This window comes from Engystomops pustulosus, chromosome 5, assembly GCF_040894005.1.
Source record: "Engystomops pustulosus chromosome 5, aEngPut4.maternal, whole genome shotgun sequence".
Taxonomy (NCBI): domain Eukaryota; kingdom Metazoa; phylum Chordata; class Amphibia; order Anura; family Leptodactylidae; genus Engystomops; species Engystomops pustulosus.
In genome coordinates this window covers 149,781,866-149,795,871 of record NC_092415.1, presented here as the reverse complement: position 1 = coordinate 149,795,871, position 14,006 = coordinate 149,781,866, and the positions used below count along the sequence as shown (strand labels likewise).

General features: G+C 35.8%; 1 protein-coding gene across 1 annotated transcript in view; it reads right to left on the bottom strand.

The window, feature by feature from the left end:
* The window catches only part of CNTNAP2 (contactin associated protein 2), a 1,040,519-nt gene that overhangs the window by 532,148 nt on the left and 494,365 nt on the right, over window positions 1–14,006 (bottom strand). The window contains exons 7-8 of the mRNA XM_072153374.1: window positions 12,873–13,016; window positions 11,709–11,973 (exon numbers count right to left, since the gene is read on the bottom strand). Of these exons, the coding sequence (XP_072009475.1) occupies window positions 11,709–11,973; window positions 12,873–13,016 (409 nt within the window). The remainder of the gene's footprint in view (window positions 1–11,708; window positions 11,974–12,872; window positions 13,017–14,006) is intronic.

Here is a 14,006-nt window from a genome sequence, read left to right as displayed (position 1 = left end):
CATGCCTATAATATCCCTATCTAATCTTTTTAGCAGGCAGAAGCAGAGAAAAAGCATATCTTATTTTTATGCAAATGACCAGCAGAGGCTATTGGGGCATGGAGCAAATGCTACTGGATGCCCAAGTAGCCTCTGCTGATCCTGCCTACCAAAGGTCCTTGGCACACTATTTACATTTGTTCCCTTCGCTCTGTGGTCCCAAAGCTGAAGATCTGCTCATGACTGTGCACTCCACATAGACAGTCAATGGAGAGTGCAAAGTGGCGCTCTCTTTGGTCAAATAGCTGGAGCTCCTGCATATGTGCAGATCTCTGTCTTCAGAACAAGAGAGTGAAAGGAATGAACATAAGTAGCATGCTAAGGATGCGCTGGTAGGTGGGATTGGCCTCTGCTTTTTCTCTGCTTCTGCCTGCTTATACCGGCAATTCTCGAGCTGTCAAAAACAGCAATCAGGGGTAGAATATGTAAGGATCTTGCTGTACGACTTCAAGAAATGGAGGGTACTATTTAACTACTTTTTAATAATTCATTTAACTATTTTTACCTGTGTTCTCTTCCGGTTCTATGGTATATGTGGTTTTATTTGAGTTTTATATATGTGATGTCTCTGTTGAATTGGTGTATTGCGGATGTGACACTTTAAGTTCCCCTTTGGGATAATAAAGTATTATTATTAAAAATATGTGATAGGGACACTATAGGCTTTAGTTAGATATTAGCAATCTACCATCGGATGCCTGATGGTAGGTTTCCTTTAACTTAATGGGCAACCTGTAAAAAATGGATTCCCATTCATTAAGATAGTATTAGTAATTAAAGCTGATTTTTACTTGAAGTGGATGTATATGAAATGTTGTAAATATGCAAAGGAGTTATCCAGAAAGGGACTAGGAAAACCACACCTATTTTGTTACAGTGAAAGGCAGCCCCTTACCATCAAGCATGACGTTTAGCCTAATGACACTTTGTAGGATTAAAACCATACTAGTATATCTATTCCAAAGGAACAGATTCCCAACTGTAAATATAACTGTTTCGACCTGATTGGGTCTCCTCAGTACAGGGTAGGGAAGCAGTTTAACTAAGTGAGAGGCTTTTGACTGGGATCAGGGAGTAAGCGTTTTTAAGGCTGCATGACAGGACTATATAAAGAGTTCATCTGCTACCATGGGTAAACTTGGAACTATTGGCCTAAAATATTATGATATATTATCAGATATATTATCTGTATTATTTGATATCATGTACATCTTTAATATCAGTGATATTTAAATGTTTAACAGCAATACAAAATCCCTTAATAACGTATTTGTTCCATACTGTATTTGCATACAGTAGTAGTCATAATTGTCGCCTGTTAGTTCTTCCTCTTGAAAAATAGAAAGTACTGATGAAATGACTCTCTTGTACTTATGACAACTGCTGATTGTGTGTATTCCGGTATTACATTTCTTTTTTTTTGGAAGGGGGGTTAAGATATGCTCACTAATTAATAGTGATATATGAATCAATAATTTAATCGACCTTATAGATTATTTGGTCTCATTCACATTTGCTTATCCCTTGTTAACACAGCAGTCTATCTGAACCTATTTAATTCAGACATTCTAACTTCAGCAAAATGCTACAATCTTTCATCTTGCTAAAGTAGGCCTGATCTGTTTTTCATTATTTACATGATGCCTTTCGATAAAATGTTGGGAAGAATACATGTTAGCAAATGGAAATATTGATTTTACCAATTCACCTTTAACAGGATGTTAGAAGAAAGCTTTCATTGTAAAGCCAAATTGAGTAATAGATCATGCGGGCCTTCTATGGTCTTGTGTAACCTTTCTAGAACATATGTTTCCTGATCTTGACCTTTGCCAGTTTGATTCAGTTACCCATTAACCATTATAATTGAATATTTCAGAAAGCAAGACTCCAAGCCGGGTCTGTGTTTTCTTGTGAATAGATATCTTGTACAGTTTAAATTGTAGCCATTTTATGCCATACTCATGAAGAAGCCCACTCAGGAACCCAATGGCTTCACCACTTTTCTTTAAAAAAACTCATAAGAAATTGATACAAGATTGTTGAAATAGGCTACCATTGTATTGCTTGTTATGGTTTAGCCAGCCATTATGATATGACGTTTATATCTCAGTACCATCAATGTAACATCCAGAGCCCCTGTAGTTTTACTAGACACAAATTTCTAATATGGCACTCTTTAGGATATGGAACAATAACTAGAATAAAACTGATTTGAATAATAATATAGTTTTCTGTATTCAAATAATGACCAAATTATTTCGGTGCTTCTCTTTCAGATGTATTAGCTATATCTTAGTAATGTTTATTAAAGAAGCAATCCTCTGTAAGGGTATGTGCAGTATCGGGAAATGCATTCAGTATCAGGCAATATCCTCTTCACTTTTTATTTATTTATTCCCTGTGCCAGTTACCACTCTCAGGTAAAAAAAAAAACCCTTTAGTGGTTTTTCATGTAACTACAATAGTTTCTGAATTGCTTAATGTTTCTAATACAATGTACTGAAGTCAGTGATTCTTTGTTGCTTACTGTATTCTTATGTTTGGTCTTGGTTTGTCAGTCAAGAAGGACATCATTCATTTACTCTTACCTTTTCCTCAAATTCTAACAAAGCCAATTAAAAAGAATCTTCAAACAGACAATTTATTCTACGATTGAAGGAAATCTACCATTAAAATCAAGCATGGATAAACAAGGGACACTTACTCATAGGCACAGTGAATGTGGAAATCTTTTTATAGTTGTGTCTTATATTTATGGCCTCCTTCCTGCTAAAATGATTTTTAAAATTTTGCTAATGAACAAAAATGGCTTAGAGGGGCACTACCAGAAATCCTCTGCATTGTAGCTTCACCAGCTATAATAGTGTTCAGGAGCACTTCCCCCTTTCCACTTTGTGAGTCTACAGTAGGCACAGGGAGGGGGTATTACTTATGGAGCACGGGGAATGGAAGACCTCCTCCTGCACAGCGTAAATGCCAGAAGAGCTCTGGTGATGTCCCTCAAAGCCCTTCTGGCTCATAAGTATAATTTTAGAAGTTGATTTTAGAATAAGGAGACGGTGGATAACAAAAATTAAGATTATCCCAATAACAGTGCTTGGATCTATGACTAAGTACCCCTTGGTTTATAATAATAGATTTTTATGGCAGATTTCCTTTAAACTTTCCATACACATCTTTCCTGGTTCCCAGAGATTGATCATCTTACTAAATATAAGTTTTTATCTTTATGAAAATTTACAGTCATGACTGCTTGTGCACTTGTTCTTTCTAAGCTGCTCAGCAATACCAAAAAAGAAATAGTGTGATAAATAGCATCAGAATAAAAATAGAATTTTCTCTACAATGACACATAATTTAGAAACAGGAAAGGCACAGTAAGTCTTAAAGCTTATAAGGTCCCCACACAATGGGGGGGATGCAAAATAAAATGTTTTCCATTTTCTGGCGCTAATAACTTTTTCATACTTCAGTATACAAAGATGTGGGTGGTGTTATTTTCTCCAACTTTGATGATGTTTTCAATGCTACCATTTAAGGACTGTATGTCCTTTTGATAACTTTTTATAGATTTTTTTAAATTTTCAAAATAGCAAAAAAGTGTCATTTTCGACCTTGGACACTATTTTCTGTTACAGAGTTAAACACAGTAAAAAAAAGGTTATTATATTTTGATTGATTGTTTCAGATGCAGGGACACCTAATGTGTTTATGATTTTTAATGTTTATTTATATTTAAAATCAATTATTTAAATCAATTCTAGGGAAAGGGGGGTGATTTGAATTTTTTTTATTTTTATTATTTTTCATACCTCCTAGTGTACTTTACATCAAGGTTGTCTGATCGATCCTTCCATATATTGCCATACTACAGTATGGCAGTATATGGGGATTTTCCTCCTCATTTATTACAATGTGCTAATCTCACTTTGTAATCATGGGTTAAAACAAGATAACCTTGGTCTTCAGAAGACCCAAGGAAGTCATGTTGACCGATCGCTGCCCCCCCCAATGATTTCACGTGGAGGAATGGCACCAGGCGTGGGTGTTACTAGTAAGCTTTTGCTGCAATATGCAGCAAACACTTACAAGCTATGGAGAGGGTTCAGCTTGTGAGCCCTTTTCATGCACCTAGACCCGACATGTGACATACTATTATGTCACATGTCGGGAGGGGGTTAAATCAGTGCAGAGTAGGATTAGACAGTTCTCTGCAGTGCCAGATTTATCAGATTTATTTCTGGATGAGAAATCTGGAGTAGTACTGTGTCATTTTCTTGTACCTCCTATTAGTTGATCTAGTTTACTTGCCACAATAGTAATTTTTTTTTTGGTGCACCTCATGTTTTGGCAGACAAACTTTTTCATAAAATTAAAAATGGCAGAATTGCCTAAAAATGCTCTAAAACCCTTAATAAATGTGGTGCAAGGCATTTCAGAAAGTTTTCTTTTACTCTAGAACAGAATTCTGGTGCAGACAGCACAATACATCCATTGTTTTACTAGTGGGGGGATTTTAGAGCCAGTAGGCTTTACTTTTACTTGAGGAAACACAGTGAATAACAGTGAAGAACACAGAGATAACAGTGAACACAGGATCATTTAAATGAAGAACACAGTGAAGAACACATTGCAGATGTTTCTGTACATCTGCTAACTTATCCGAAGACACGAGTGCCAAACGGTGTTCTTCACAATAGTATGTGAAGAACAATATGTGTGAAGAACACATTGCAGATGTTTAACACGGGTCATTCTCCTTTTTGAAGTTCCACGAATATTCCATTGAATAAAAAAAATGAACAAACAGGACTGACTTCCGTATTTCTCAATAAAATGACACATTTTATTGCAGAGGCTTGGTCCCCTTGAAAAATGTTCGAGTCTCCCATTGGCTTCAATGGGGTTTGTTATACGAGCACTCGAGCATCAGGAAAAGTTCGGCTCGAGTATTTTAGTGCTCGCTCATCTCTAGTCATTTTTTATTTATTGTGGAAATGAGGCTTATTTTTGTAGGACAAGATACACTTTTCAGGTACATCATTTTCGAGTATCTATAGCTAAGTGATGAGATTTTACGTATTGCATTGTATTATAACTGATAATTCAAGGGGGTGCTGACGTTTACAGTCAAATCCTGCCATAAGCAGAGTCTAACATGTAATGTAATAGTACTGCAGTTCATGAGAAGTCCCTTTCCACAGCACAGTTCTGTTACATCCGTTTAATGGAAAGGGTTAATAAAATGTTCATATTCAATTTTAATGCAGCCTTTTTTAGTCTATGAGGAACATGTATTTTATTTGTTCAAGAAACATAAATGGGACTTCATTCCTTTTTTTCATGTGGTCCTTCAAATTTACAAGGACAACATGAAAAATTGGTCGAAAATAATGGATTTACCAACATAATAAAAAAAAGTCAATTAGCTTGAGAGCCGGGATGTTGCTTATGTACTTAAACCCTGGGTATAGTTTAGTAACATGAATAAACACATAATACTAAGCTCTGTCTTCTCTTAAGAGAAATAATGCAATTTGGAAAAGTCATTACAGAACATTGCTAGACTTATCCTTATCACAAACTGAAGAGCTTGTAATTTAATCACGACTCTGTATCATTAAAATTGCATCTGCAAGAACAACTAATGATACTGTATTAGAAAAATCATTTATTTTCCACTTGCACTTCAAACTTTCTTTTTCCACTTCAGTGTAAACTCATTAGCCTATATTTTATCACAACACAAGGATCGCAATGTGCAATGATGTTTTTCCATCACTAGGTTGAAAGTGGTAACAATTGCATGCTGCAAGAATGAAATATCTATTATTCCTAAAAGGGATTTGTTCCATTTACTTAGGATCTAAGATTTATGTTACACATTTATCAGGACTTGTACGACATTTTTTTGGCATACAAGCCTTGAAATAATGGAAATTACTATAGAGCTGCCAGAAATTGTGAATATTTCCCCTATCACGCCATGTGCACATGAAGGGGGTGCTTCTGGAAGTGCAGTGGGCCAGCACAGGGCATTCCTGCTCCGCACTTGCAAACTAGCTATAGCTTGTAGACATTAGGACCTGAAAGTTTTTCAGGCTAATTGTTCCCCGACACACAGTTTGCTGGCATATGATACATTTCCCCCAAAATGATTTAGTGGGGTTTTTTTTACAGTATAATAGATTTAGTGGTCTACACAGGATTGCACTATTCACAATTTGTGATGGCCACAAGGCAACTCCAGCATGGACATTCTCCGCATTCACAGGTTTTGAAAATAAAAACAGGAGTATTTCCAAATTTCTGCCCTTTGAAATGTTCCTATGCAAGCAGCTGAAACTGCTGACTTAATATGTTAATTAATTGTCTCTCCCCTTTGACCTTACTTTAGCCATGAGTTCAAACGCCTGACCGTACAATGGCTTTGAGATCTTTCAGAAATTACAATATGCTAGAGATTGACCCACTTGCCTTTCTCAACTAGGAAGTTTATGTGGGCATTGGGCTGCCATAGCCATAAGAGAGGTCTCTTGTAACTGGAGGAGGTGTAGCTATCTCTCCTTATGGAGCCTTATGCAGCCACATCCAGCCTGTTCCCCTATACAGGCAGCGCAAAGTTGACACCTTAGTCGATTGCCGACCTCTACCTATCCCTCGTTCATGCCCTGGCTCCTCTTATGGGACTCCTCCATTTAATTTACACCAAATAAACAAGACCTCACAGTTTAGCTCCTTTGGCTGCTAATTTTCTGCAGCACACTGGTAAAAGAGTGTATATTTATACACTCTAAAGATTGTGGGGATTATTGGATCAGCCTCATACTACATTTCACACCTCTGATAAATATATAGTTTTCCTCACAGACCACAAAGTAACTGACACATAGGGGGTCATTTATCTTTTCCTTCCGCTGGTGTTTCTGCGCCTTTTTGCTGCATAATGACTGTTTTCCGCCTATTTTGCTCTTTTTTGGAATATTACGCCTCAATGTGTTGTTGCGCCGTATTTGTCATTACATTGCACCTCTTTACAGATGTTTGCACCCGATTTATTATACTTTTGCACCTATATGGGCGCAAATGATTGCGCAATAATATGCCAGTCCAGACCATGCTTAGGAAAGGCAATGGTACGACTTGCGGAACAAATTGCACCTTTTTAAAAAATATTTGCTGTTGTACTCAGCAAAATTAACAATTGACAGAAGGTACCCCTTTACATGGAATTAAATGCAAAGCAATACATAATGGAAGGTCTTATATCTGTAACAGTATTTAATTCCTACGGCTCTGTTATGTAATTATAATTCTAGTGCTCATAATGTATAATGCTCATATAATGAAACAGAACAATGAAAACTGATAACCGTAACGTGACATTGAGTAGCCCAATGTAGCATTAAGACTCCAAACAACATTCTCTGAAATGTTGTTTATCAAGGTTGATGAAATACAGTTTGTCAAGTCAAGACAAGAGGTACAGTAAGTAAAAATAATTTGCGTTTCGCTGCTCAATTAATGAAGAATGCATTGAAGTGTACGTGAAGGTGATTCTATTATTATATTCCTACCTATTGTTTGAAAACCAAATAAAAACTATTGTTTAAAAAATAAACAATTACCATTTGTCAGTTTTTTCCAATAAATCACTAAAGAATGAATTCTGTATGAGCTAAAATGTTCCCAAGGCAAAACTTTTACATTTCTTATAACTTAAAGATAGAACAATATTAACTAAAGTATTTAGTATTCCATAGGTTTTGGTTATAGTACAAAAGCTCACATAGAAATAGACGCACTGTAATGCTACAATGTCATGACTCAAGTTGAATATGCTTCATTTTCCACTACCACTGCTGCACTACAATTACTACAAAGAATTGTCTAGACAAAAAGAAATATGTTGCTTGCTTTTCAAGTTTTATAACAAAGGGATATTAACCTCTACATAGTGGATTCCATACCGTTTCAGTAATTGTATTCCTTTATGAGATGTACAGTGCATTTACTTAAATGTCCTTGCACCTGTCTGATGCCAATAATAAAGTCTTTACAAAGCAATACAGCTATTCTTAAATATACATTTCCAAGCTTTACGCACTTAGCAAAGGAATTGAAACATCCAAACAGAGCATTAAGTGTACACGAAGAGAGTAAATCGGAATGCATCTAGCCATGGAGCTTACAATAATTGTATACCGCAATGGTAACATAATGTGAGCCTTGGAAAGTTATACACAAAATGGAAATATTGAGAGAATATTCAGCACAATGAGTGGGAAATTGTTTTACAATGTCAGGAGAAGAGGCTGGGTGAACAGGAAAATAACTTTCCCATTTTATATCTCTCAACTTATGAATACACTCTTCTCCAATGAACTGTGTGTTGGTTCCTAATATACATTACATTAAGCAATAGCTCTTTGTTTATGACACAAAGTTCCAAATCTTTTGATTCCTTTTAAACTGCCATAACATTCATATGTTCAGATGGTGGAACCTTGTCACAGATTTTCCACCAGAATATTTGCTGTGACTTCTTTTCCCAATAGCCACACTTCAACCACATTGGTATGTCGCTGAACATCAAGTTATAACACGACCCTCAATTTTGGACTATAATTGTGGCATAGCAGTGTGGTTACGTTACGTCTCCTGAGAATGCTATTCCTTTCCATCTCATGTCCTAAATAGTATTAGTAGCAAGGAGGGGAAAACGCAGGAATGGCTTGAAGTTCTGCGGCCTGCCTTTCTACAATAAATTTATTTGATTACTTTGCAGCACTTCGAGCGATCCCTGTTTTTTCCCTCCTTGCAGCTTGTTGAATTTTCCAGTCATATTGAAATTCTGGACACCAAGTGAGGCCGCAGGCCATAAATTGCCATTATTACTACACCACAATTAGATGGAATTCCACAATCTTTATCTTTTATGCTCAATACTCTGATTTTGCTCTATGTATTTACTTATCTGCTAATTATTATTAAATAGTTTTTGTTTTTGTAATATTAATAAAAAAATGTTTGTGATGTTTTTGGTCAGTACTTCTTGTGCTTTTTGTGGTGCCATTTTTTGTATGGAGGTGATTTCTAAGTTTACTTATGGCTATAAAGTATCCTGTTGCCCCTGATTTATCATTGTCTCTGATGAAGGATGATAACTCTGAGTAGCAAAAGACTATTAGTTGGTTAAGTTCACTGCACAATTTTCTTGATCACTGACTTAATTTTTTGAGGCACAGACTTTTTGCTGTGAAGCCACACCCCTTTTTACAAGGCCATGAACCCCTATAGTACTAGTCGGAAAAAAGTCTAAAAACTTCTTAAAACCATGTAAAGCCCAAAAGACAGCTTGATAATTTTTTCCAATTCTTGCATCTAATAATTTCCATTTTTATCTCTACATTGCCCCATTCTGCTGTTTTTCTCCTAGAAAGAAATTTATAAATTGAGAGCTCTATTTTACCAGCGCAAGTTTGTCCTGGTATTGTCCAGTCACTACCGTGTCTGACTGTGAAGAGTCACATAACAAGCTGAATGGTCCCACTCAGTATGGTATTTTTTAATTTCAGGAAGAAACTAATGAAGTGATAGTAAGAGGAAATAATTATCCAGAATTGTTATTTCATGGGGAATACAAGTGGTGATGGATCTTATTTAGGAACTGAATGTACCAAATAGAATTGTAACAATGTTCCATCCCTGCCTTTATCTAGTCAATTCATGCATTAATCATTGTAAAATCATCTTTTCTTCATTATGTAAATGAGGCTGGTCACATGGTCAGAGTCAGTGAAGTCACCCCTGTTACCCCTCCCCTCCCCCTGCTCATGTCTGTGTGCAATGTATAGTAAAGCATTGCTAGTGTCTGTGCTTTATCTGCTGACCTATACACATTTAGTAAGATGTGTGAGAGACATGTTCTGCTATAACATGGCTGCCTGGAGCTGCTGTATCTTTCAAATACACACACACATGGTGCAGGGGGCATGGCCAGCACCCGGATGGTGGAGCCATTACACCATTTTAACTCACATCATTATGCAGGCAGTCAGTCAAGCACTTGAGGGTGTGGCTGTGCCTCCCACTCATGAATAAGCTGGACAGCTTGAATATGATAAGGACTCATTGGATATCTCTCAGGTCATTTGCATACAGCTTTAGGACCTCAGTTTATGAAAATATATTTAGTTTAGAGGGTTAATTTGCCTGACGGGTTCTCTTTAATAGATGGGAAACACATAAAAAAGAGATATTAAATCAGGTTCTGCTTTGGAATTCTGAATAAATAATTTTTGGTACTTTTATTAAATATTAAATTTACTCCGTAGGGACTTTACCTTCACCTAAGGTATGATATATTTGTGAACTGATTTGCTTATGACAATATGACACTCACAAAGGAATCCCAAGGGCTCAAAGCTGCCTTGTGGCAGCAGATAGATTTATCTGATGCAGATTTATGTGACAAAAAGATATCTATACCTCACATATCTAATACTCTTGCAGTTGACAGGACATATAGAAAGACAGGGCCTTGAGCCTCAGGATTAACAATGAAATGTTAACTATGAGGTGGAAAATAGGCTCAAGGCAAAGGAATTCATTTTCTGATTTGGGGGGAAAAAAATTGCATGAAAAAGAGCTAAAGGCTCATAAAATTGTGTCATCTGAGTAAAATATAACCATAAAGCTACCTTTCTAATTTGCACAATAAAACTTTGTAGATCTCATGAGACAGCTCTGTTCTGAGTTAACTCATTTGAATATATTTAATTTGAAATATTGCATTCAGCAAACAACAATTCTGTATCGTTCAGGAAATAATACACTAATAATGCTGGAATTTAAATATATATCACTTGTTTCCTTTTTTTACAAAAACTTTTTAGTTACATTATTTTATTTCTCGTTAGCTCAAAAGAACAAGTATTTTAACTGGTGGTTAATTTCTAAGTTTCTTGTTATTATTGTGTCTTAAGTGGATAAAGCAGTATCTATATAAAACAGAGGCCTAGCTAGGGAATGGGGAAGATTGAGTTATAATTGTGTGGGGAAAGACTCTGTAGCTTGTGGATAACATCTAAAGTATCATTCACATCAATCAACTGAACAGAAGATTTTCTAAATTCATTGTGTCAAGCATACATTGCTACAGTGGAATGATAGCTTTAGTTTTTGAAACATCTTTTCATGTCACACAAAGGTTTAAAAGGGGTAAAGGCAGGTGACAGACTATGTGAAAAGTTTGTTGAGCAGAAAGTCTAAAAATCAAAGCCAGTATTTATATTTACTTTAGAATACAGTATTAGGTCTCATACACAAGGCAATGTTAAATTTATGGCCTGCAAGCAAAAGGCTGTGTTCCGTTGCTCCTTGCCCAACTAACTTTGTGGGTGAGCACTGCAAACCAGGTCAACATCCATGGCCAAATCACTGGTCATGCCACAAATCTTTGCAGGAATAGGATTTGTTTTATAATATTCTGCGTCTCGGGTGGGAACATTCAGAGTTGCAATGAGACACAGTGCAAGCACTGCACCTTCAACGTGCACAATAGAAATCAATGGTGTCATAAAATAGCTACCATTTGTTTGGCTAACTCATGGCACACAAATATGGTCATGCGTGTAAAGCTTTAGATACAAATTATAACAACTTACCTGAAGAAATGTCAATACGGTTTTTCTTTGACTTAGTGATGTTTACATGCACAAAAACTTTGCCTTCTGTTAAGTCAATTTCAACACTCCCAATTTCGTCTGAAAAAGTGGTGAAAAGGAGGAGACCATTTGGATTCCAAGTACGGAAATGCAAACTAACGGATAGTACATCCTCATCTTCTCGTCCTTGAACTTCCAAGTAGCTTGTGGCATTAAAAAAGACTGGAACTGCATGTGATTCCACACAGGTAAAACTTAAATTATCCTGAAAGTAAGAAAACAAACAGGCTCAATAAATGAAATTTATGAGACATACATAAAACTTTGTCGATAGAGAGAACTTTGCGTCAAGATCTAGTAAATAGTCTGCATTCAATCAAATAAACTGTATTTTAAACATTTTATACATAATTCCCAAAATGATTGTCTGAGTTTTTGTGTGTTTTTGCATTTTTTAATTTGGTCTTTTCTTTCTTTGAAGTCATTGAACATATATATAATTTGTATTTGGAAATGGAGCTAATTTCTTTGTCATTATTTAGTGATTTAGTGACTATTTTACTTAAATTAAACTTTACTGTATAACACCATCGGCCAGATTTATCAGGGTCAGCATACAAGCCCTCAAATAGGTGTTATTCTTGGCTGTGGTCTAGTGGGCATTGAGCAATGCTTAGGGTGGCATGGCCAGCAGCAGAGTGGGTTGGTGTGGGGCATATGATAGCAAGCGCCAGTATATGATAAATGGGTCCCATAACTTTTATTTCAAGTTTTACAATTTTTTTACAAAAAAACACATTTAGAGTAAATTGATGAAACTGTACATAGTGTTGTCTCCTAAGTTTTTAGTGCAAGTTACACTAAGCATAATGAGTGCTTTTATATTATTTAATACAAATGAAAAAACATAGCAACAGAGAATTTTTATACACTTATCTCTAAAGAAAATGAAAATCAACATCATTACATTGCTACTATTAGAAACAAATATTTACATCGGTAATGTGCTCTACATAGCATACATAGCTAAACCTACTATATATTCATCTAAAACCAATAAAGCAAAAGCAGCAGAACATTGCTATTTAATGGGCAACAGGCTTACAATTATACAGTTTATCATACTATTCACACTTAGGGCAAGGACACGGGTGCCCTACGTACCACATTATAGGAATTCATCTTCTTTCTCCTGGCAAGGTCAGTGATATTAAGTGAATTATACTTAATACTTTCCATACAACCTTTGAAATTCCTTCTGTTGCTTGAGCTTGGCTTTCCCGACAAAGGCATACCTCCAAAGGTAAGCTGGAATGGAAATGAAAGTATTTATATTTACATTATTCTTTTTTTTTAATTTTAAAATATGTTACAGTATTTCATTTTGCATCAACATATTTAAAAAATTATATATTAGACTATTAAAGGTTGTAATTATCTTCTCTCTTCAGTCTGCTACTTTGGTAATTTATCAATCTCACCTTTTTCTTGTGTTAAATGTTTTTATTGTTACGAATGTCTCAAAAATGTTGCAAAAAAGTCTCAAGTCACTTCTTTCCATTTTTTAAGTTTTCCTTAAGTATGGTTTCATCTGGAATTTTTTGAGGCAAAAAATGCTGCAAATTTTAACAATTTGAAAGCATAAATGTCATTTGCGACATTTAGCACGTCTGGAATCTCACAAAAAGTCCACAAAAAAGCGGAAAAATTGCAATACGCCCCAAAAATTCTCAAAATAAACTAAGAAAAATGATTATGTCTATTTTGCAAGGGCTGCACCCACATGACTCCACATCACAATCTTCTCCCTTCACTGCACTTACTTCTGCAGTGCTACATTATCTTCAAGACTTCAAATTTTTAGCATGTCCCATTCAGTGCAGCATCACAAGACCATCCAGAGACAGTACTATCTCTGCTTGCTGGAAATGCAATGTGATTATCCTCCCGATCCAGAGTCTCCTAAGTAAGTGTAGATGCCATAATTTTAAAGTCAGGGCTGAGCTGTGATCTCATGATTTATAACCTATGGAGAGAATATGGTGGCAAGTCCATGTAATTTATATAATACAGGATTTCTGAAGCATTTTGATAGATAAAACATAGCTCCATAGAATCAAGTATCTATAGAGGCAAAATTATGTTGCTGCTAAGCAACCATTTCATTGTGATATGAGTAGAGCATATACCCAGCAAGGGAAACAACAGGAGAGAGACTAACATACGGAATACCTTAATGGAACACATTGGATATTTATAATTTAGCTGTAGATTTCCATTAATAGCCCCAAAATTGTG